The 25,549-nt window shown below is 48.6% G+C and overlaps 1 protein-coding gene across 2 annotated transcripts in view; it reads left to right on the top strand.

Moving 5' to 3' along the window:
* GNAO1 (G protein subunit alpha o1) overlaps positions 1–24,514 on the top strand; it is a 141,732-nt gene extending 117,218 nt beyond the window's left edge. Inside the window, exons 7-8 of one of the 2 annotated variants that reach the window (XM_039721263.1) lie at positions 20,745–20,898; positions 22,669–24,514. In XM_039721263.1, coding sequence (XP_039577197.1) covers positions 20,745–20,898; positions 22,669–22,856 — 342 coding nt within the window. In that variant the 3' untranslated portion in view covers positions 22,857–24,514. Of the gene's footprint in view, positions 1–7,500; positions 7,655–11,780; positions 15,422–20,744; positions 20,899–22,668 lie in introns of those variants that run through there. The other variant, XM_039721262.1, reaches the window with a different exon arrangement.
* Positions 24,515–25,549: the final 1,035 nt, after the last annotated feature.

The raw sequence follows: 25,549 nt of genomic DNA, 5'->3' as shown, positions 1-25,549 counted from the left end.
AAAAAGGATGCAGTAAGACTCGTTACTGTATTCTGATCATTCATTCAGTATGATGGGGATGCATGTTTTTGGGACTAAGGACAACTGCTGTGGGCACCCAGTTACATTTGTCTAATGAAAAGGAATTGGAGGCCATACTCAGTAATGATTTCATCGGTGCCCAATCTGCAGCAGCAGCATGAAGTGCTTGCTCCTGCCAGTTCTGTCTTTCTGAGGCTTTTTATTCTCCTGCTGGTAAAGATGTCAGGCTTGCAGAAAGCTGTGGATGAATTCGATGGAAATATTGCTGTTAGGTGACATTTGTCTTGTCCCAAAAAAACTGGGGGGGCTGTAGTTTCTAGCCTCTGAGCCAGGTTTATGAGCTCTAGCAAACTCTTTGATGAAATCACCTGGTTGTTTGAATCATTTCGATGCCAGAATTCTGGATGATATTAACCTTACCAGTCACAGGACTGGTAACAGCATGAAGCATGTGTCAAGGAGAAGTTTAGGCTGGAAATTAGGAAAAGATTCTTCACCCAGATTGTGGTCAGGCACTGGAACAGGCTCACCAGGGAAGTGGTCACAGCACCAAGCCTGACAGAGTTCAAGAAGCATTTTGACAATGCTCTCAGGCACATGGTGTGATTCTTGGGGTTGTTCTGTGCAGGACCAGGAGTTGGATTGGATGGTCCTCGTGATTCTGTGATCATGACTGTGTGTCCCTCCAGACTGACTGAGACACTCTACATCCTGTCATGTCCACTTATTTATAATCCCCAGTTGTCTCCTCCCTCTGATCCTGGCCCTGATACATTCAAGGATGCTCGGCCCTGTAGGATTTACTGGGAAGGAACCAAAATCTCCTGATGTGATTTGAAAAATCCAGCCATTAGCTCAACACTATAGAGCTCTGCAGCTGGGCAGCAAAATCAACCAGGAGACACAAAAGAGCAGAGGGAGAGGGCAGGTCCAGGAGCAGGGAGCAAAGCTGTGATATGAGTAGAGAGCAAGGTGCTCTGTAAGTACAGCTTGGATTGTGACACCCAAGTTGTGAAGCCAAAGGCAGCTTTTAATACAGGTCACCTTTGGGTGCCCATCTACGCAAGTCAGAGCCTGTGATTCAAAGCCATGGAGCACAAAATGGAATGGCCTGAATGCCAATGCCATTTTGTAAATGTCAGCCTTTACTCTGCTCCTCTGAACTGGAGGTTGGAGCATCTCTCCTGGGGAGAGCGCTGCCAGTGATTGTCCCTCACCCAGCACCGCCCCAGAGCCAGCTCAGCCTGCCCCCTGAAGTGCCACGCTGCAGAAACTGGGCTTTATTCATCTCCAGCTTTCCCTTTGCAGAAGGAGAGCAGCCCGGTGCAGCTCTGGCACATCACTGACATTTGCTTGCTATTTCAGTCCCTGTTCACAACACATTTTGGGGGATGCTGAGCAACAGGAGGGCAGAGGCAGCTGCTGCTCATTTACACATTCGGCGTAAACGGGGAAAGCATTCGGCACCACCAGCACGCCGGCAGGACGCCCCTGCCTAACCCAAATAAACAGCCCTGAGCAAGGCCAGTGCACGCAGGAAAAAACCAAAGTGGTGTTGGATCTTGCCTGCCCTATTATATCCCCATCACAAATGGCAGGTGTGGGCACCCACAGACCCTGGCCCCTCCCAGGTGAACCCCCAAGCGTTTGCCCCCTCCTTGGTAAAGTGGTGCCTCCCCAAAAACCCAGCAGTGAAACAGCATCTCCTCAGTCAGCTGATTTGCTGTCTGCATCCGTCACATCTGCTGGCTGTCGTGACGTCAATCAGCTTTTATTGCTTCTCACTTGGAAACACAAAGAGGAGGCAGCTGAGAAAGTGAGCTGGATGCTACTCCTCCAGCTTCATTTTTCAGAGACACTTACTACAGTCCAGGCACTTGCAGCTGTGTTGAGCCACTGAAGGTTTGGGGGCTGTACAGATATCTCCATGAGTATGAAAGGACTTGCAGAGAGCCTGGCATGGAGCCATGAGAGGAAAAGAACCCAACTGCATATCAGGGTCCAAAAAACCCCTTCCAAAGCTGGGTGCATGTAGAGAATGGGTTTTCCTCCTGCACTCAGCACCCTGTTGTCAATGAGTACAGGATTTCACAGGTGCTTTTTGCATTTCTGTAAGTCAAACCACACTTCAGGTGGAGGAAACTGCAGTTCAGATGCAGTCAGCATCACATGGACCAGGGACAGGCTCACCTTGGTAAGGTCCAGGTGGGACAAGTGTAGGGTCAGCTTGTGTCACTGGAAAAAGCTCACAAACAGGTTTATTGTGAATCCTTTCCACAGAGCTGGTTAAACGAGGCTGGGTGAAGCACTCTCTGACCTGTCCCTGCCCTTAAAATTCAAGCACAGCTCTATGCTTGTAAAGTTGTTTTGTGGGTTATTGTGCTCTTTGTTTTAAAAGACTGAGCACCCATCCTCCAGCAGCAGCTAAAACAAGATCGTTGTGTTTAAAGCTGTCCCTGGTTCTTAAGGGCAGGCAGTCTTTTATAAGGGATGTATTTTCTCTCTAATTCCCTGTCACAAAGAGCCACACAGCAGGAGTTGAGAAAAGCAAGTACTCTCCAATGTCCAGATCAGAAAGGCATAAAGAAACTAAAGAAAACTTTCTGCATCTGTGATTTTTAGGCCCATACACCCATAAAGATCACACTTTTCACAGAAACTCCCAGTACTGCTGAATCCAACTTCTCCCTTTGCTTCCAACACCTTATGCTGCTGTTGGCAAATCTAAACTGTGTCCCTGTGTGCCCAGCTCCCAGGGGAGAGGAACAAGGCATGAGAGAGATTCAAGCAATGCCTTCATCAGTCCCATTGCTGCCATCAGCCCAAGCCCATGTGGCAAAACAGTACCCTCTGCCCAGCCCATCCAACACACACGGCACTGCCCTCAAGGGTGCACACCTGCCTGTGCCTTTACCAAGTCCTTCAGAAGGACCTGCCAGGCTCTCTGCCATATTTGTACACAGTGGGAACATCCTGCTTGAACTGGCAGAACACCTCCCTGGATTATGTCTTTGCATATACAAGGCTGTTTCCTCTCATTTGTGACTGATCTTTTTGTTTCATAAATTGAAGTTACAGAAGGAAAAGCCTCAGCTCTGTAATCTGGGAAGAGAGAGGGACAGTCATATCACTCAGTAAAACTAGAGAAGATGATTCACAAAGGTAGATTTCCATTGTTCTTTCTAAATGGAATTCTTAATGGAATGGGACCTGCCATGGGAACTGAGACTATCCTCTGTTTTTTCACCTTGCAAATTCAAAGGAGTCATAGCAAGAGACTAAAAAGAGAGGGAGGTGTTGATGCTGCACATTGCTGCCTCTGAAGCTAAGATATTTAGGTCAATCATTTCTAGGCAAGACATGCAAGTATTGTTTGTGTCCCTGTTGCTGAGGATGGGATGGGTGGAAGCTCTGTGCTGGTAACCCTTGGTGCATTAGTGTTGCCCTGTTGGTTTGTATCACACTGCTTGACCTGGTTAGCATGCTCTCTCTGCTGTCATTGGGCAAGGAAAATAGAATTGCAGTGCTCAGAAATTGCCTTAGGAGTGACAAAGCAAGCCAAAGTAGCTTGAACATCTTAATATAAGCAGGAGGGGGAATATGGAGTTGCTGTGCTTAGGATAACCATCAGTGTCCTTACAGTTCATGTGACAGCTAGCACTTAATCACCAAGGAAAACAGAAAATATTGAAAAAAGTGGGTGTTGCAGAAAACCAGGTCTCCTCCCATACTCTGGGTAAAAAAAATGGGTTTTATAAGTGTGTTTCTGCCTGGACAGAGTCTTGACCGCAGCATCCTTTCTCCCTCATGCTGAGTGAAAAGCTGTTTGCTCTTCACATCAGTGACGGCTGTGCCATGACATCTGAACTCAGCTATAAGCAATTCTCTCTCTTGTCCTGTGCAGGAAAAGTTAACTGGACTTTGAATATGCATGGGCAAGTGGTTACTCCTGTGTAACATGGTTGTTGGAACTACTTTTCTTGTTGGGGTACGAAATATTTGCCAGTGTAAGGATTTAAGATAGCAGTTTTGAAATAAGAAGTGACATTAAGAAATTAATGTCTGAAGAGCTCTTCCCTTAGTAAGAGACCCAACATAAAGTGAGAAATGGCAGCATGATGGGTCCAAAAGCAGGTGAAATAATTTGTGTCACTTCATCTAAAAGTATGAGGAGCATAATCTTTAGTGCCTCCCAGCAGAATAGGCACATCTGGTCCATCACAGCAGAAAGGGGCCCCAGTCAAGTTCTAAGGGACTAAACTGATCTTCCACTGTGTATGTAATGGGAGGAGGGGGATTATATGGGGGATTTAATTTCTTATTCCTGCTTTAGCAGCAGTCTGTCCTTTTACATGTGGTACCCAGACACTGCTTCCTCATCCTTGTCTCTGCACCTGGGTCTGCCTGAGCTGTTGCAGGGCTCCTACAAACATCTATTGAACTAGAAACAGTTGGGGAGGGAAAGGAAAGTGAGACAGTGAGGATTCCTGATGCTAGCCAGCATCAGGACAGCTCTCCCAAGAGCCCTCCTGGGATGCAACAGCATTTCCCATATGACATCCAGGTATGACGACAGAAGCATCCATGCCTGCTCACCAGAATATTGCTCTGCACCTTTGCCACACACAGAAAGGAATTTATGGTTTTTGAATAACATCATCTTCTGGGTTTGGAATAATGTCATCTTCTCTTTAGTAGTGGGGAAGGAAAAGGTGGATTTTAAGACCAAAACATTTCCCACATAAATAAGGATGAGTGGGCAGAGTAGTTCATTATGTTTATTTGTCTGACTGGCAGAGCTGGAGGGAAAATCAACATGTAGAGATCAGAAGGGCAGGTCAGACAGCCTTAGGAAGCTTTGAACCTTGTTTCTGGAATCTGAAAGGAATAGAGATCTTTTAGTGTAACCCTCATGTTGTAGTAGGATGTATTGGTTTGTGCTGTGTGTATACAATTCTGTGATTCTGTATTCTGGTTACCACTGAACACTAAGTCACTGTTTGTTGGGAAAACAATCTCATCTCCTAACATTCACTAACGCAAATTGATCAACTTGGATCAGAGAAGTAGGAGGACTTCTGCAGGATCCTTACCTAGTCTTACAACTGTAGAAAAGTTGGCTTCACCTAACCATGAAGCCCAGCTCAGAAGTCCTCAGCCTCTGTTTCTTAGACAAACTTGTCACCCTGTGGTGCTCCCCATGCCATGAAGAGCAGTTTCACCCTTCTGCTCTCCACCAGGGCTGTGCAGTGTGGTGCCATGGCACGAGGCTGCCCAGGTGGCTGATGGCTGCTGTGGATGAGCTGTGGGTTTAGCCCACAAGCAGCATTCCCGTGTTTCTCCACAATTTTGGTTTAAATCAGCAAGGATTATAAAAATGTCATTTAAAATATTCTGTGAGGGACCCTGCTTTAAAAAATGGTTAATTGTACTCACTTTCTGTTCCCCTGACCACGTTCCACTTCATTCTCTCCTCCCAAAGGCTTTGAATATCCAAGGATCCACTGCACAAAACCTTTGTACACCAGGTTTCTATGTGGTTACAATTTTGGCACCACAAGTAGCAAAGGGGAGCATTGCTCCAGGGGCTCCCACAACAGCCAGTACCAAATGGGTTAGCAAAACCCAGCCCACAGGCACAGGCTGATCCAGATAAACAACGTGTTACAACAGAGACCCAATGAGCAAATGCTTTGTTTGTATGTGATCGCGTCGTCCCTGTGTGTCAATACAAACGGTGGGAAATGTGTGGTCATTCAAGACAGGGCACAGCAAATCACGTGTCCTGTTTCACTTTGGGCTGGATCAGATGTTTCTTTCATCCATGAAGCTTCTTCTGTCTATATAAACCATTCAGTAGACACTAAAGCACATCAATGAAAAGGAAAGTGTTAATCAGTGAAGTGCTGGGCTCAACTTTATGCCAGTACAGGTGTGAAATGGAGTGGGAGAGGGGTGAAGCCCCCTAGCTGACTCATGTACCACTCCACATTCCCAAATCCAGGGCTGGTGGGAACAGGACATGCTGCACCCACCCCAAAAACCCCCCAGTAACAAGCCCGTGCAGCCCCGTTCTCTCCAGTGTCTCTGTGGTGATGGCTGTAACTGGTTTCTTACGCGCACTGGCGGGTTTGGGGAGCGCAGTCCTGAGGAGATCCCGCTGGAAAAGCCGAGGAGCCGGTCTGGTCTGTACCATGCTTTGCCTTTGATAACCCCCTGACTCTTGGGTGTGCTTCATCCTCACATCCTCACCGCGCCTGCTCTCTGCGCTACCCGGCTCCCGGCTGAGAGACGGCCACGCGACCGGCGTGCGCGCTCCGGCGTCGGCCTCGGCGCCACACGTCGCCAGCCTCGGCACCTCCACAGCTTTTCCTCGGCCGTCTGACCTTATCTAGCCAAACAAAGGCCAAAAAATGAGCATTTGAGAGACCAACCAAATTTGGCAGGTATGAAGCTTCTCTTGAACCGAGAAAAAAAAAAAAAAAGAAAAGAAAACCGAATTGGGAGTTGAAAGCAGCGGGGAACATGACACTTGGTTGACTTTGCCGTGAGCTCTTTCCACCACCATAAACCCATGTGGCGAGCTTTGCAACTCTCTAACTGGTCTGGTTTTTCCATCTCTCTCCTTTTCCGTGTCCTTTTTTTGCATGACCTATAACCAAGAAGTTGACTTCTCTCTGTGCGTACATTTGGATGTATGGCTCTTCTGCTAATCTTCTTCTAGAGGCATGAGCTAACACCAGTGGTAGCTGCCTGACTTCTAGTCTGGTTGTTCTTAGATGTTCTTTGTTATGTTTTTCCTTTTTGTACTATTTTCTCCTCCTTTTTCACTTTTTTTCCTCTCTGCGAGACACTTTCTGTTGAGCCGTCTTCCGAGAGAACTAAAACCAAAAAGTTCAAAAATTAAGAGCACAACAACAGAAAACACTAAACAAAATAACAAAACCAGTCAAAGGTCACGGCAAGGTCATTTCCAAAATTATGTCACCTTGATGTCTGCTTCCAACTCTAGATTAATTCAAGGATCTACCAGTCCTTGGTTAATGTAACCAGTTGTGTGCCTCACACATTCGAGAAAGTGGAAAAACATTTTAGAAAAATTATTGAAAACGTTTTAGAAAATCTGCATGAGCTACACCGACACATAAATCTGATCAAAGGGCAAAAATAATTCTCCATCCATGCATGGTGCATGATGATTTCTATGAGCTGGGATCCTGTAAATTAATGTTATGCAAAATCAAAACAGCTCTGTATTGTTAAATGCCCTTAAGTTACTAATTGTATATCAAATGTAATAGGGATTGCATCTGTGTATGTATATGTTCAGCTGTATGTATACATAAATTTATTATGTATATTGTAGATTTTCTTTTTTGTTGCTTTCCTCCTTAATTTAGTTGTTTTAGATTTCCCTACATGTTGAACATCCCTGGGTCGCTGGCTTTGGCCTGATGTGATCTTTCCTTTCTGTTGCAGAACCGCATGCACGAATCTCTGAAGCTTTTTGACAGCATCTGCAACAACAAATGGTTCACAGATACTTCTATCATCCTGTTTCTAAACAAGAAGGACATATTTGAGGAGAAAATTAAGAAATCTCCACTGAGTATCTGCTTTCCTGAGTACACAGGTAATGAGAAATGTGGCTGTACAGGAGTGCTTAGCAAAGGGACCACAGAGCTCTCCCCAGCCAGGCTGATGCTGTAGTGTATTGCAGGCAACGAGGCTAAAGATGCAGAGCTAGAGCTCCCATTGGCTTCACTACAGGTTTTATTTCAGTAAGTGCCAAAGCATCACCCCCACCATGGCCCACTTAAAGGAGGAGGATGACTTGACCCAAGTTCTTTGCTGGCAAAGGGCCGCCAGCACTGATTCAGGTGTGTGATTTGTGCCTCACCAGTGGGTTTGATGCCAAGCCATCACCTGCAGGTCTGGGGCCACTCTGCACTCCCCAAACCCATGTGCACTGGTTCCCTGTGTCACACAGGATCATGAACCTTCTTGCAGGTCGTTTATAAATGGGTGACAGGAGACCAACACACAGGGTTTGTTAGGTTGTCCTCAGCTGGAGTACAGCTTTGTTCTTTCATACCCAACCATGGTCCCTTATGGCCACAACAAGAATCCCTCTGCAGTTCCTGGCCACTTTCTCCACTTCCACTGCAGGGCTGTAAAATCATCATGATCCTGGAAACATTTATGTCCAGGCTGGATGGGGCTCTCAGCAACCTGACCTGGTTGCAGATGTTCCTGCTCACTGCAGAGGGGTTAAATTAGATGACCTTTAAAGATCCCTTCCAGCCCAAACCATTCTATGATTCCATGATCAGCCCTCAGTATGCAGACAGCAGGTCTCACAGCTTGGCTGCTTCAGCTCAAGCAATACATTGGCATCACAGCAGTTGAAAAGCCCCACTTTTGCTCTCAGGTTTGCCGACATAAAGTGTCTGGACATGAAAACACTTCCAGTTAAAGGCAGGTAGAAAACAAGGTGTTTAATATTTGATTTTCCCACACCTCTTAACCCATAGTACAGGCAGAGGAGAGCCACAGTGAGCCGTGTCCTGAGCTTGGCTGGGGAGAAGCAGGCATTGGTGATCCGTGGAGCTGAGAGCAGGAGCTCTGGGATGGGCAGTGTGCGAGAAGCCCCTGCCCCTGCTGCCTGCCTGGCATCTGACCCGCTAATGATGGCAACACATCACCCATGCAAAGGCTGCAGCTGCACCCCGCTGCTTCCCTCTGCATCTCGCCAGCTTCCACAAACCCTCATTACCATTCTAAGATGGCACAAAAATAAACTTTTATCGTCATGAATTATTTAAACTCACCGGAGACATCCAGATGAATCAAGCCGACAGACAGAGAAGCCAATCTGTTTGTCAGGAAACAGTTGTGAACCAGGAGCACCAGGAGTGTCACAGTTCTGGGTAGACCAACAAATTATTAAGCAGAGCTTCTTATCTCTGAGCACTTGATTTTTCACTGTGAATAGACAAAAGTGATCCCTCATCGCTGCTTTGGGCTGAATGGTCTGTGGCCATGGAGCTGAACAACTCCAGCTGAATTCAGAACATCTGCAGGCTTCCTCTCCAGGGAAGATTTTGGTGTTTGTTACTACCAGCACATTTCAGCCATCTAGTCATCTGCTTGGTCCAGACAGAACCAACATATTCCCAACATCTTTGTCTGAAAAGATCTAATCATGGAAATTTCAGTCTTTACAGCTGGGCTCACAATAATGCCTACCCCAAATTTTCCTGGCTGCAAATTAGATTGCTGCTTTTGGATGGCTTGTAGAGCAGCTCATCACCATCTTCTTTATAGCAGTGCTTGTCTGTACTGGATGGTTTCTGTCATGTCCTCTTCCTTTCCCTTTTCTCAGTGAAGCAAACCCTCACCTCTCACTCCTTCCTGATCACATTTTGTGCAGCTGATTTTGTAGATAATCATTGGTGTCTCCCAGAAACCTCACTCTGAAGTAACATTCTCACAGAACCCCTGATGTCAGAGAGAAGAACAAGAAGGAATGTCATTTTATATATTCCTTCTCAAGTTCTCCCAGCCCAAGAGGGAAGTTCAGTGGGGGAGGCAGACATTCATACACATGGCTAAGCTCTTGGCTGATTAAACAGAGGAAAACAAAGCTGCTGTCTGGAGCACTTCAGCCACAAGTGAACCAAACCAATCTTCCCCAAGTCTCAGGGCACCCCAAATGTGCTCTAAATTCCTTCAGGATGCTTTTCTGGAAGCTGGGAGTTCCCCACAATGCCAGAGACCCTCAATAGATCTCTTGTCTCCCTTGTGCCATCAGAGAGGGCAGGAAGTCTGGCTGCTGCAAGTCCCTTTACTGATCCAACAGGGATCTGAGGTGAGGAGTTATCTCACCCCCAGGTGTTCAGCAATGCTGTTAGCTGTGCTGACATTCAGCCCAGGCTTTAGACCCAAGCACACACTTCAGTCTGCTCGCCCCTGCTTTGCTGGCCACAGCCCACAGGATGAAACCCTCGTGGCCTCATGAAAAAGCAGCATTATTAGAATGTTGCCCTGGAGTTAAAAAGAATTATTTGATAAAAGCCTATAAACTGAACAAGCAGACTTTCAACATCACAAGTAGGTTCCACAAAATGCTTTTAATGAAATGAAATTTCTGATGTCCATTAGTTCTGCTGACAGGGAATTATTAGAAGACTGCATCCACAAATTTGCCTGCTGTTTTCTGGAGCACTATTTCCATCCCCTTAATTCACTCATGCTTTTAACTAATCCACAATACTTAGTAAAGCAGCAGCAGAATCCACAGCTTGATTTAAACCAAGCTAGCATTAGTGATTCCCTGCTCTCCTAGACAGAATCAAACATCTAAATCCTCATGTCTTTGAACAACCAACTTCCTGTTCATAAAATAACCTCCTGGTTGTGCTCAGCATGTGGAACTGATTCTTTACACAGCTCTTCATGCAAGAATCTGATCTGCTCCCAGAGAAAACTTTGCTTCTCTTACTTCACGCTTATTCTCAAGTTCCATGTTCTTCATGAATTTGTGCCTTCCACGAGCAGTGCATGTGTGTGCAAGTGGGATTTCCCAGAGTAGCTGCCTTCCACCACAGCATATCTCCAGCCCCAGTAAGCTTCTCCCTAGCAAATAACAGCATTTCCCATCAGTAAAGCACCACAGAGAGAAAGACACCCAAAAGCAGTAGCAGTTTTACTGTTGTGGAGCCTTTTGGGGGTCAGGCAGTGCCTGGCAGTGCTGGGAGCTGCACTCCAGGCCAGCCAGAGCCTTCATCAGCCTTAAGGAGGAGCCCAAAAGGAGCCGTGTGTGTGAGCAGGGTCAGAGCTGGCCAGAGGAGAAAGGATCTACTCATTTGCATGACTTCTTCTAAGCTTTTTTTAAAACAAAATTTGAGGGTTAATCAGGTTTGGTACAGATATCTCTATATATCAAAAAAAGAAACTCCTCACAGTGTGATTTTAGCCATGGCTGTAGCAGAGAGTACTGCAATCCTAATTCCTAAAAAAAGGGACATTGTGTATTAATCTTTTTGTTGGGATTTAGGTTTTTTTTGAGAAAAACCCATTTTGCCCTGTAACAGAGGTTAGATCTTATATCAAAAAAAGAAACTCCTCACAGTGTGATTTTAGCCATGGCTGTAGCAGAGAGTACTGCAATCCTAATTCCTAAAAAAAGGGACATTGTGTATTAATCTTTTTGTTGGGATTTGGGGTTTTTTTTGAGAAAAGCCCATTTTGCCCTGTAACAGAGGCTAGATCTCTTCATGTCCCTTTCTCTTAATGATTTAGTGAAAGGAGGGCACAGCTACCAATACTGCCCTCAATTCATATTAACTCTTCCATCAAAAACTGAAGCTTTAATAAAAAAAATCTAAAAAAGGAAAAAAGCTAAGCCTTTTCCCTAGGTCAAGCACTTACTGCATTTCTTCTCTTTTTTGTCACCATAATGTGGAATTTCTTCCATCATAGCCTGTTTAACACTCAGCTCCCTCATCTATTTCATCTCTATAAACAGCAACCCAGAATAAAAATACAGCTGAGCTGACAGTCAGGGAGCATTTCCTGCCTGGCAGCGATCCTGGCTGGTCACAGTGCCCATCCCTGAGCTGCAGAGAGGGCACCAGGGCTGCAGCAGCCCCACGGGAGCCCCCCACATCCCCACAGGGGTGTTTGCAGGCAGGCTGCAGGCTGCAGGCATGGGGCTGCTTTAACCCTCTCTCTCCTTTCCCCTGGCTCTCCTGCAGGCCCCAACGCTTTCACGGAGGCGGTGGCCTACATCCAGACCCACTACGAGAGCAAGAACAAGTCGGCCAACAAGGAGATCTACACTCACATCACCTGCGCCACCGACACCAACAACATCCAGTTCGTGTTCGACGCGGTCACGGATGTCATCATCGCCAACAACCTGCGGGGATGCGGACTCTACTGAGGGCTCCTCCTCCTCCTCTCCTCTCCTGGCACCGCCCGAGCATCCTCCGCTCCCGCGGACAGGTCCTCCCTTTCCTTGCTTTTTCCTCCTCGGAAGATGACAAGGAAGAAATACATAATTCCCACCTCCCGTCCCAGAAAACTCTGCAGCAAGTTCTGCTTTCCCCAGACCCGTTTTATTTTATTTTGGTCCATTTTTGGTTCATTCCCTTGCTGCCCCGTTCTACTCCTCCGTTCCGATTCACAGTGTTGTGCAGGGAGCTAACGCATTTCCCACGAAGTGCATTTCAACTGCCAAAAGACAAAAATACTTCAGTTTTAAAGAGAGAAAAAAAATCAAAGCCTTAAAATACTGGTCAGGAACAGTGTAGTTTGGAACCAAAACTTTTATTTTGCCTTGAAAATTAAGGAATATTGTTCATTCTCCTGGTTATTTGCCTTTTTTAAAAAACGCTATTCCTTTGGGAAGTGCTAAATACAACCTGATCATTTTGAGGGTATCTTACAGCTCCAGTTCTGACCCCAAAGCTGGAGGGTTTGGTGTGGAATGCAGCCACCATAGCTTGGATTTATACATTCTCCTCTTTTCCAGACAGCTATTTGAACAAGTAAAACAGCCATATCGAGTCCTGCTGGTGTCTGAGTAACAGGGACACAGTAACCAAGCCTACTAAGCCTTGTCTAAAAGCATTCATTACTGGTAGCAGTTTTACCTCAAGTTTTTCAAAATTAATGATAAAATGTATCTAGTGGTTGCTGTAACCCATTTCTGAGGCACTTCCATGGGGGCCATGGAGGCGCTGGGCTGGGACCCCTGGAGTGTAGGCAGTGGAGATGTCCCAGGAATGGTGTCCTGATGGGAGCTCCACACTCAGTGGCACCCTGACAAGGAATCCAGCCTGGGGACCTTTCCCACAGCACCTCCCAGCAAAGGTGATGCTCCTGCAAACACACAGCATCACTTTCCAAACTTCAGCCTTGAAATGCTGGGGAGCACAAAAAATATTTAGCCCTGGCTTCTTGTAGGCAGAGTCTGACTATCAAGTGCCTGAGATGGGAAAGGTGCTTTGGGAAACCTCCCTGTGCTTGGGCAGCAGCAAAGTGTGCAAGAACCTCGTGGCCCTTCATTGCCCCTTGGGCATCTAAACCCCCTGAGAAGCCCAACCTTGTGCTCTGAGCCTCCTTTCCTGTGTCACCTCCTGCCTGAGCATCCCAGAGACAGCTCCAGGGTTGGTGTCTCCAGTCAGGGCATCTCTTCATCAGTACTGAGATGGATGGTTAACAGTGACAGAGGAGAGCTCAGGGAGCTGATTTGAGTCAAGTGATGGAGTAGGAAGGAAAAGTGCAAGGGAAAAAAGAAGGAAGGGCAGGAGAGAGGAGTGAGAAGGACGAGGGTAGCACCCAGCACAGCAAAACTGGGGGCTCAGAGAGGACAAATGCAGGAGGGCTGAGGTATGTGTGGCCACCACCAAGAACTCTGGGTGCTGCTGAGTCAAAGGCAGAAGGGAATGTGAGAGGTGGGATGTCACCTCTGGGGACATGGAGGGACTCTTAGAAGTCCACCCCAGAAGCTTGTTAGTGGCAGAAGTTCAGCTGTCCTCTCTCAGGAGCCTCATCCAGGAGTGGCTCTCAGGTCTCAGGAGGTCTCTTCAGGGCTGTGGTTGAGAGGGACAATATCTCTTCTCACTGTGCCCATTTAGGAGAGGGTGTGAGAGCAGCCCAGAGCAGCACAGCCCCAAGGGGAGGAACACATATGGTGGCACAGGAGGGAGAGGACAGTGGGAGAGGCTTAGGGAACATTTTGGGAGACAAGCTGCAGAAGGGATATGAGGCAGACTGAGACAGCAGGAAGGATGGGAAGAGAAGGGCACCTGGGAGCCAGAGGAGAGTCCCCATCAGGGGCTGTGCTCTGCCAGGACAGTATTTGTGGGACATTTGTGACAAATCCCCAGGAAGGGATGTGAGCACCCTGAGGCCTGCAGAGGAAAAGGGGGTGTCTGTCACCCATGCAACCAGCTGCAGCCCAGCATGGCTGGTGACTGTCAGTAACCCCCAGAGAGCATTAAATGATGCATTTACTATTGTGCAGCAAGGATCTGCTGCTGCTCTGCTGGGCACTAAGAGCAATAACACAACTCCCTGCCTCCCCTGCTCTGGCACAAGCAAACACCCACCTTTTTCTCTTCACCATCTCAGCCTTAAAATGCCTCCAATGGCATCGGCTCCTGCAAAGAGCTGGCCAAAACCAGGAGTTCCTCTCTGCTCCTTGTGCCCCAGCAGCAACACCCAGCATCCATGTGGGTGTTGTACAAAGCCCATGGCAAGAAAAAACACACATTGGTTACATTTGGTACCTAAAATGTGTAACCAGTGGACCCAGAGTGATGATGGCTGGTGCTGGCAGGGATGTAGGTCTTTTATTAAGTTCTATAAGAAGCGTTTGATCAGAAGCACTGGAGTTTTTGAGATTTTCTATTCCCACCCCTTGCTGTGAATGATGTTTCATCCAAGCAAATAAGTAACAAAAGCTGTTCCCAGGGAAGGCTGCACCACACCAAGGCTTTGTAAACTCCCAGCATAAAGCACAGAGGAATATTTTGGTAAAGACAATTTAAATTAACTCCAAACTCTGCCAAATGCAGTCAAGTGGCCAGTGCTGGCCCAGTGTGCTTTTACTGCTCCCCAGGCTGGATTCAGGTAACCCATTCCCAGCTTTGCCAGCTGGGAGGTCCAAGCCCCCTCTGCAGCTCCAGCAGGTCCCTGGCACATTGATGGCCATCAGCAGCTGGTGCCCCATGGGGAGAAAAGGGAGAAAAAGCAGAGGAAATGTTGCCACAAAGAGCCTCTTCTTTCATTTTCTCTGGCATATTGTGTGTCTAAAGCTTCATCTCAGCTGCTGCTGCTGACATTCCCTCCCTCACACGAGTGTCATGAGGATTCACTGACAAATGCTGGAAGCAGCCTTTGGAAGATGAAATGCTTCCAGTGTTAAACACTACTAGTTCTGCTTGATGGCCACCGTGTATAGATTTGTGTCTCCAGAACTCCTGCCAAATCATTACTCACTGCTGGCTTCTGCACCCTCCGAAGCCCTTCCTGACAGATGTGCCTTCTGCAGGCAATCTTTTGCCCCATACTTTTTCTAAACACAAGCAATTCTTGCAGTAGTTGCCTAAAAAGTACCTTGAAATACATTGCCTGCTTTCAAAAGGCTTTTCTTAACAGCCCCTTGTGCTTTGCAATTGCTGTGCTCTGAATCCAGACCCTTGGAGATCCAGAGCTGTGTTTCCTTTGCAGTCTCCACAAAGCAGGGATGTTGCAACTGGTACAGCTGCATCAGAAATCCTACCAGGGCATGGAGGATAGATTTTTAAAAGCACAAAATAGAAACAGCTATGTATACACCCTGCTGCCCTTCAAAGCTAATGTGGGAATTTGCAAAAAAAAAAAAAAAAAAAAAAAAAAAAAAAAAACCCCACCTTTTTTTGGGATACAGAAGGTTTTTAAGTCCCCTCAAAAACAAATTGGGAAATTTAAAAAAAAAAAAAAAAAAAACACCAACAAACAAACAAAACAAAAACAAAACAAAAAAAAACCCAAAAACAAAACAAAAAAACCAAAAAAAAACCAACAAAACAAAACAAAAAAAACACACAAAAAAACCCCCCACCTTTTTTTGGGATACAGAAGGTTTTTAATGACTCAGGTCACTGCTCCAGCAGCAGAAGCATCCAAGGAGTGTCAGCACTGAAAGTAGCATTAGCAACTCATGATAAGCTTCAGACAGCAGCAAAAAGAAAGAAAGGAAGCTCCCTGTCAGCTTGGCTTGCTCCATAGTCAATGAGAGGGTCGGTTGTGGAGCCATGAGACCACAAAAATGCAAATAGCTTCTTTATTTAAACAACAATTTCAATGAAATAGAGAACCCCACACAAGAAAAGTCTTGCAGCGCTGCCGGGCTGAGCTGCAGAGCTCCTTGGGAGGATGCAGTAGCTGGGCTGGCTGGGAGAACGAGCAATAACCACGCACTGGGAAAGCACACATAAAATACAGCAGCAGACTGCCAAAGGCAGTCTTTAATCCTGCACACAGAAGTGGCACAGCCTGGCTCTCACAGGGCCGTGCGGGCAGCGGGACGCTCGGCGCGGCCATCTGGCCCTGCGAGCACACAGTCCCTGCTGCTGCCCTCCCCGGGCTCCTGCTGCTGCCCACAGCACTGCCAGCTACAGCTCCCAGGAGTTCTGTACCGGAATTAGCTTCTTGCCTTCAGGCAGCTTTCCTGGATGGCCGGCCAGCCTGTCCCTCCACAGAGGGGAGAGCTGCTCAGGAGGAGCCTGCTGCTCCTCCTCTATCGATGTGATTTTGTTTCACAGGACACTGAAAGTATTAATGAGGGCGGTCTTTAATGTACATTGAAACACATCTGATGGGTTTAATCTATTGTGGCATGAGCCCAGTGCTTGCCTGCAGGGGAACAGGCCTTGTTCTCAGTCCAGGAGTGCAGTCTCCAAGAGCTCAGGATGTGATATAGATGTCCTTTTGCCAGAGCTCCCCATGTGCCCAGCCTCACTGTGCAGCTCAACAAGGCAGACATTGCCCCTGGGGGATTTGCAGTCAGTGCTGGGAAGGGGACCAACCCTGCACTGTTAGTTTGTGTGACATGTCCCAAGCCTTTTGTGGTCACAAAGTCTCCTGGAGCCAGGGAGAGTTGCTGAGTTCCTGGAAGAAGGCTGACCATCTGTCAAGTCAATTAGAGAAGCTTTGTTCCAGTGTGCTTGGGTGTTTTCATGCTTTGTCTTCAGGCTTACCACCAAAAACTCCACAACCATTTCCAAGGGGACTAAAACACTTCATAGTGGTCTGACACTGGACATGTCAAGGTCAGTAGGGTTGGTGTTACTGAGCATGACCCTGGGCACCCAGACCTGTCACTCACTTGCATCCCCAGTGCACACATGAGAAAGCAGAGACGTGGTCCAAGTGGCACAAAATTGCAGACCACGGTCCTGCCTCCACCTCCCTGCAGGAGAGAGCAGGCAAACAGACCCTGAGGCTCCCTGAGACGAGGGTACTGTGTCATTTCTGAGCTGCAGCACTGACACGAGGTGATTGATGCTGACAGATATAGGTACGTGACCTATATAGTTACACTGAGAATGTGGCTGTGGGAAGGGACTTTGCACAGGACCACAGCCAGCAGCCTGTGAGATCTTTACTTGTGTGAAAACACAAGCAAGGGCAGCCCTTAAACACTGATGCCTTAGTGAGAGGAGGACCAAAGCCTCCAGTGGCACCCTGCAGGCAGAGGGAAAGGGAGCTGGATTCAAGAAACCCCCATCTCCCCAGGAGGGCAGCTCTGTTCATGGACACTGGGTGCAGTAGGCACAGGGAGGAGAGACCAGGAGAAGAGGAAGAGGGGCTGGGAGCTGGCAGGATGCTCACTGCCCAGGCCCTCCTCCACCCAGTGTCTGGGAAATCAAGACCCAGTCCTGACTGTAGTGCAGGCAAGCAGCTCCAGAGCTAAAGCCGCTGCTCCAGGTGGGGACAAGAGATCATGGCAAGTAAAACACCTTTTTCAGCAGTGCCTGAGTCTCACCAGCTTTTCCAGTGCTGGACCAGCCTGGTGGTGCTGGGCAAGCAGATAGGATTGTTTAAGCACCAGCCATGGCCCTGTTAATTAGCCCAGTCCCTAATTTGTGCTCCTCAGCCCTATCCCCCACCTCCTTTTTCCCACTTCAGCTCAACAAGGGAAGAGTGACCATCACCCTGCCTCTGGGCTCCCTGCTCCCCAGCACATTTCCCAGAGGATCACCGGAGGCCGTCACCATTTTCCTTTTGCTGGTTCCCGCTGAATCATTTCTCCTGCATGTTTGATGGCCCAAACTGTATTAACTGTAATTTTGTACGAAGAGTGACTGTCCATTGGTTTAATAGAGCATTAGTTATTGTAATAATTTATTGGCTGTTGGTAATGTATTTATTAGTTACAAAATGTTAATAAAGTGCCAGCTCTTTTCTAGTGTGAGAGTGGTTTTATTGTGTCTCCCTTGAGCGTGTCCAGCTTCTCAAACTTGTTATTTAACCTTATGGCTGCTCCCTTGCACAACACACAGCACCAGCTGTCTGCCAGAGCCTCATCCACCTGGAAATAAGGAATTTGAAAAGGATATAACCAAAAGATACTTCATTTTATGTAAGTATTTGGCAGGATTTTTTTTCCTTTGCTCACCGGAGGCAGCAGCAGGGCAGAGCATCCATGCTGCCCCACTGTTTCCTCCACCACATCAGTTACAAATCCTTCACAAGTCACAGGCTTTGCTTTTCCACTGTCTCTTTGTGTGAGCACAAAATCACAGGACCCACTGCTGGTTCACTTCAGTAAATGGTGTGTTCTCCTTGCAGTAGCACTAAACATGGAGCATCCCTCCCTTTCTAACAATGCTTGAGCCAGTTTGTTCTTTTATGTTTAAACTAAAGATTTTCCATTATTTGGGGCATAATATAGTAGTGATGAACTTGAAGAAACCAAGAGAAGATTTTTTATAAACCTCAGCAAAGGAAAATGAACCATTGCTCCTATTGACTTCACCAGCTTCCAGAGATGTGGCTTCAGCTGGACCCATCCTCAGACAGGAATTCCCACATGGCCCATCCTATGAATCAGACAGAACTGTAGGCCAGCCTTGAGAAAAGCAAGTGTCTGAGAGGGAAAGGATTTTGCTTTGTGTATTGATACTGGGGATTTTTAGAACTTTCTCCGCGACACCATCCTGCTCAGATTCTGTCTGGGTGTTCAGAGCCCTGAAATCATCAGGGTTATTTTGGCTGAATGGGAATTCACATTTCCCTGGGCAAGAGCTTTGTTTCAGCTGCTCTTCCACCAACACCATCACTTCTTTATTTAAATATAATACATGTATAGGACAACAACTGAGAAGAAGAAGGAAAAGCCCATCCTGATACCCCCATGAAAATCTCAAGACCCAGCAATTCTGCAACAACCACAAGTCAAGAAGAACCACATCCTTTGGTGGCAGTTTCTGTTTTCCCTATGAATAAAGCCTTTCTTTTATTTCAAGATAAGGATCAAATTGAAGTCCCAAGGCTTTGGAGAGCGCCTGCCTGGCATCCCCAGCTACTCTTTGTCAAGGAACCGACAGTGCAATCTCAGAGCCTTTCAAGATGAAATCAGACAGCTGCTAAATTTTGCATGCAAAAGCTCCCGTTGAAGTGGAGCTAATAAAATGACTCACTAATAAAACATTCATGGAAAACTCCAAAATGTGTAATTGGGTCATCATTTCATTAGCAAACACACGTGTTCTTGCGAATTTTGGTGAGTCCAGAGCCCCCTTTGCTGTGCCTCCAAAAAAGGGGCTGTGGGGGGATGTTCCGGGGGGTGTTTGCTGCAGAAGGGTTCCACACCCACTGCAGAGTCTTTCCAGGAGATTTCCACAAGGCTTTTGTGAGCAGCTGTGTCCCCATGTGAGCTGGGGACAGTCGAGCCAGAACTGGGGGGCTCAGCCCCCAGCAGGGGTCACGGGGAGGGGCAGAAACCAGACTTCAGCAAGGCCTGGCTTTGCACCAGGAGCTTTGCCAGGTCAAGCTGGGACACAGGGAAAGGGACACAGGGACTTCCTGAAATGTCCCCCAGAGCTGTCAGTGGACCAGCAGGGAATGGTTTTCTGGTGATTCTAAGAGCAAGTTAATGATGGAGAAACTGCTTGGGAGCTCTTGGAGGGCCAGGTCTGTCCTGTCCAGTGGCACCTTCCCACTAACAGAGAGTGCATGCACCTGCATGGAACACCCTGCTCTGAGGGGCCCTGTGGCACCCCGTGGGGCACAGGACAACCTCACCTCACCTCACCTCCTCCTGTTCTGCTGTCTGCTCTCCACTTCTTAAGAACCCTTGGTAGCATAGGGGAAAGATGACTGTTTATGGGTTTTGTCCACATGCAAATGGCAAAAAAAAAAACAACCAAAAAAACCCACCCAACAAAACAACAGCTTTTAGAAATTTACCCTTATGCTCCTACCAAAGCTTTTCCAAGTTTAAAGTCTCCCTGGAGCAGCCTGCAAGGCCTGAACTCCCAGGAGAGCTGGGACATGGGCTGGCAGAGGGCCCTGTACTGGTCACCACCATGCAGGTCACCTCCTTGGGCCACCCAGCCACCACAGGTATTTTCAAAGCTGAGCTGAAGATTTTTCCAGGGACAGGAGCTGCCCCAGCCTCTGGGCAATACCCTGGCACTCAGTGACACTGGTCTCACTACAGTGACACCACTCAGTGCCAAGGACCCTTCCAGGCAGGTCCATAGGGCCACCCTGGGGTGGCCAAAGCCCCTTCCATCCCACTCTCCATGCCAAGTGTGCCTAAGCTGCTGGCTGATGCTGTCTGTCCATCCTTTATTTGGGCTCTCCAAAGGATGCTTCAGGGGCATCCCGTCCCTGAAGAGAGACAGGGACCCTTCCCTACTCCTTTGGTGAGTGTGGGGAAGAGCAAATTACTTTTATCCCTGCTCTTCCTTGAGGTTTCAAGTGTCTGCCCTGCTGGAGTGGGATCAGCTGCAGCCCCACACCTCCCCTGGCCTCCAGCCCAAGAGGAGAACAATACCCCATTTCCTCCACCTTTGTAACCAGCTCAAATTTACCACTGTCTTATTGTAGAGATTTTTTTGCTTTCTAACCGTTTCAATTCACAAAAATGTTCTCCTCTCCTCTAACTCTGTCTTTGCCTTCCTCTCTCCCTTCTCCTCCCTCTGTGCTCCCCTTTGCAGAACCGCATGCACGAATCTCTCATGCTCTTCGACTCCATCTGTAACAACAAATTCTTCATCGATACCTCCATCATTCTCTTCCTCAACAAGAAAGACCTATTTGCTGAGAAGATCAAGAAGTCACCTCTGACCATCTGCTTCCCTGAGTACACAGGTGGGTCCTGGGGCTGGCACAGCACAGCTGCTGTGACACCCACCTTGCACCACCGGGGCGGGGGGACAGAGGGGACAGGGCGCCTTTGGGGGTGCAGAGGCACAGCAGAAGCACCTTCCTGAGCTGTGCTGCAGCTCACAACCCCACTCATGGGCTGGGGCTCTGTCCTGGGTGGGGCAGTTCTTGTGGCAGAGGTGCCCGAGCAGCTGGTGGGACAGAGAGGGGTCAAGACAATGGAGAGGAGATGAACTGAGCCTGGGCACAGGGAGCTGTGGAAGGAAGAAGACTTGGCAGGAGCTGACTGGCCACCACTGGAGCCATCCCGTTTGCTGGTGGCTCCTAGGAAGCTCCTGTGAGAGGAGCTGAGACTCGTGGTCCTCCAGGCTGCATCCTCCCAGGAGTGCCTTCAAGCTGGGTGTGGCTGGGGGAGGAAAGAGCCCCTTTACAGCAGGAATCTGTGAACCACAAGAGAATCATCCATTTTATAGTGAAACCAACATGGCCTGGGGAAAAGGATAAATAACCAAGAAGATGGGCAAGAATATATCCTTTGGAATTCTCTAAGGGAAAGAAAAAAGCCAGTTTAAATTCAGACTCCAGCATCCCCTGCAGGTAGTGAGATGTCTCTGAACTGTTCCACCCAGAGCACATCCCTCCTGGATGCCACACCCTGGGGACAAGGAAGTCCCCCAGCAGGATGGCACCCGTTCCCCTACAGCCTAAGCAGAGCAGCATTTCCACCAGAGTCATTCAGGCTTCTCCATCCCGAAGGCTCCAGCGCTTTCCTCACAGAACAAACCAGAGCATCCCACGTGCGGCACAGCCGGGCTTCCCCAGGGAGGGGGACAGCCCGGTGGCACCGGCCCAGCCTCCCTCTCCCTCGGCCACCCGCTGCCTCAGGAGCGAGGGGAGCCAGTGGCACAGCCAGGCTTCCCCAGGGAGGGGGACAGCCCGGTGGCACCGGCCCAGCCTCCCTCTCCTTCGGAGCGAGGGGAGCCAGCGAGCTGGGAAAGGAAAATAAATCTGCAGATAATAGCAGCTCTCGCAAAGGCGATTTCAGGGGCGTAACTCAGCTTTGTGGCTTCCCGCGAGGGGCCGGCGCAGCCCCTCCCGCTGCCCTAAGCAGATTAATGCAATAATGCACATTTTCCTGCTCCAACATCTGGCGCCTCTCCAGCCCACCTTCCCGAAGCAAACCTCGGAGCCAGCAGCAACGCGTGTGTCCCCACACGGCTCCTGGGCCACCACCAGGGCTGGGTGAGGCCCCCGTCCAGCCGGGGGCACAGAGGGGCTGGGCCCCACCAAGGGGGCACAGCGGTGGCCGTGGGCGATGTTGGGGTGGCCACCATCCCTGCCCCTGGCCAAGGGGCCAGCAGGCCTTTCCCCCACACGGTGATGAGCACTGGGGTGCACCACGGGGACGTCCCAGGGGGACATCCATGGGGACATCGCACGGGGACACCCCTCGGGCACAGCTGGGGGACCCTGCCCTTCCCGGGGGGAAAGGGGAGAGGGCGGAGCAGCAGCAGCTGGGGAAGGAGGAGCCCTCAGCAGGGCTCAGGTGTGAGGCGTTTTCAGGGAAAATGGCGCCGAGGGGTAATGGAGGTGGAAAGGAGGGAGATGCGAGGAAAATGGACCCTGCAAAGGGGTGAAGGGGAGGGTGGGTGAAAACAAGTAGTTTTTCCGGTTTCTGTTGTAATGCAAGCCCTTGGAGGCCGGGGGTGCCCTCAGGGGGGATCGCCCTCAGCCCTGACCCCGCTCTGCCCGCAGGTCCCAACACCTACGAGGATGCGGCCGCCTACATCCAAGCACAATTCGAGAGCAAAAACCGCTCCCCCAACAAGGAGATTTACTGCCACATGACGTGTGCCACAGACACGAACAACATCCAGGTGGTTTTTGACGCCGTCACCGACATCATCATTGCCAACAACCTGCGGGGCTGCGGCTTGTACTGACCCTGCTCGGGCGGCGATCCCGCGCCACGGGAGAAGAGAAACGTACCAATAACAGGAAAAAAACCCCAAAGCAACCACACACAGACACACAGACACACACCCGCGCGGGGAAAAAAAAAAAAAAAAAAGAAAAAAAAAAGAAACGAAAAAAACAGATTGAAGGAGAGAAAAAAAATGTTGTCATAGTCATGCGAGTTGGTAAATGAAAAGGCATAAGGAAAATTATATATATACGTATATATATATATAAAAAAATCCACACCACCTTTTTAGTTTGTTTTTTTGAGCTGCCTCGTCCCATCAGGCTGCTCCCTGCCCGCAGTGTCCCAGGCTGGGCTGCCCTGGGCCGGGGGCTCTGCCCGGCCCCTCCGTCCCCACAGCTCCCGGGGTCACTCTGGTTCTCCTCCCAGCAGTTATTCCACCATGGGCTGCTGCTTTTTAATTATTATTATTATAATTCATTACTGTGGGTTGGCTTTTTCAAATTATTATTATTTTGATTTTTTTTTCCCTAGCATGGGCAAGGCCGGGCTTCCCCTGCCTGTCTCCAGCCCCGCTGCCACCTTCAGAAACAAAAATATTTTTCTTTTTTCTTTTCTTTCTTTTTTTTTTTTTTTTTTTTTTTAAAGAAGGAGGGAAAAATTGGAAACTGCCCCCGGCCACATGTCACAGCTGAAAAGGGAAACAACATGCAGATCTTCTCCCATTTCTCACCCTGACTGTTCGGGGAAGGCTGCAGTGGGGCATCCTCCTCCTGCTCCCTTCCCAGGGTTTCAGGGGGGTTTAGGTCGGATTTCTTGAATTCCCACCCCAGTCAAGGCCAAAGCCCTCACCAGCCGGAGCCCGCGGGTTTTTCCCATTTTTTCCCTCCTGGTTTTTTGCCTGCTCCCGGTCACTGCTCACTCTCCAGGTCCGTATCCAAAAGCACAGCTCGGCCCCCCCTCCCTCCTTCAGGGCCGACCAGGGACATCAGGGAGGGCTATACAAATATATATATATTTTGGTTTATTCTATTTTTTGTTTAGAGTATTTTTTTGTTTTCGTTTTGTTATTATTTTTAACTCTTTCCAGTGAATGCTTTTCTGTGCTGCTTTTCTCTCCCCCTCTCCTGCCCCAGTCCTCTCTCCCTTTTAGTGAATGGTGTTTTCTCTCTCATGTTGGGATGTTTGTGCTGCAAAATAAGAAAAAAGGGGGAAAAAAAGAAAAAAAAACTTTAAAAAGCAAATTTAAAAAAAAAGCAAGAATGAAAATAATTTAAAAATTTTAAAAAACACACACAAAACCACAAAAAAATAATTTAAAAAATAATAAAAAACAACAAAAATCGAATGTAGTGTTTACATTGAAGCCACTGTTTTCATGACCAATCCCTTGTCATTTCTACTTTGATTAGTAACCAGACGTCTTCACAGTTTCACTTTTACGAGTTACCTTTGCTGAAGAAGAGCAGTCACACCTGTTCAAAAGAAAATGAATAAATAAAGAGGAAACTTAAAAAAAGATATTATATATATATATATATAAAAAGCGCCAGGTCTTTCTAAGCCTTTCTATTACCAATCAGTGAGGTTTCTGTGATATATTACACACTGCCAATCTCTTTCTCTGACTAATGGAAAAATTCATGTGTAGCTCAATAAAGAGAATGTTTGTCTGTACCCTGGGCTCTCCCTCCCGCGCCTCCGCCTCCTTCTTTCCCCCACGCCTGCCTCCTTCCAAAGAGAGGGAGAAAAAAATACCAAAAATCACATTTTGGGGGGATTTGCTGCTGGTAGCAGAGGGAGAAGAGAACTACAGATTGGTGTAAGTATAGAATGGGTGCAAATCTTAAGAAAGCTGTGTGTGGGAACTCTCTGGTGCTTCCAGAGGAAAGGTCCCCTCAAAAGATCCCCCCGGGCAAGAAAATATTTTTATTTCTTCAGGGAATGCAAAGCCAATCACCAGGGTGAGTCCTTCATCTATGGCGACATCACAAATCCCACAACATTCAAGTTTTCCCCCTGAAAGTGGAAGGCTTTCCAAGAAAGTTGAGGTTTTCTCCCTGCTGCTCAGGGAGACTCAGGGTTTGTTTGGATTGTTGGGAGGTTGGGTTTTCCTCCACAGTTTGGGTTTTTCCTGCATTCTCCTTCAGCCCGGGTCCCCATCTCGTGTGCCTGCCAGCACCGGGCACCGTGCCCACGGGTGGGACACTGGGAGAGCCCCGGCCCTGGGCACAGCCTGGCACTGCCTGGCTCTGGGCACCACTGCCATCCCCTCCGTGCCACGGGAACGCTCCCAAACCCCAGGGACCCCCAGGGATGGAGCCACAGGAGGGTGAGCAGCATCCAGGGGCCAGGGGGCTTGGTCAGGGCCGGGGGGCTTGGCCGGGACCCCGCAGGCAGCAGCAGCTCCGACCACGGCGGCTCTGCCGAGGCTCCGGCTGCTCGCAGCCACCAGGACTGTGTGCTGGCACCGGGAATGTGGATCAGGCCTCTCCTCGGATGACCTCGCTCTCCAGGGAGGCAGGGCCAGCCAAGAGGCCAGCGCTGGCCTTGCTGCTCTGCACAAACCCGCCTTTCATGGCTCAAGTAGGTCACTGCAGCGGTGCCATCCAGCGGCTGGCCAGGGTCCACTCCTCCGGGAGCTGCCGGGAAAAGTCAGGAGCGCAACAGAAGCCCGGGAAGAACAGCCCCACCACGAGAAAACATGAGAAA

Source organism: Passer montanus, unplaced genomic scaffold (assembly GCF_014805655.1).
Source record: "Passer montanus isolate IOZ18808 unplaced genomic scaffold, ASM1480565v1 scaffold45, whole genome shotgun sequence".
Classification (NCBI taxonomy): Eukaryota; Metazoa; Chordata; class Aves; order Passeriformes; family Passeridae; genus Passer; species Passer montanus.
The sequence above is the reverse complement of the archived record's forward strand: the minus strand, read 5'-3'. Positions and strand labels throughout refer to the sequence as shown.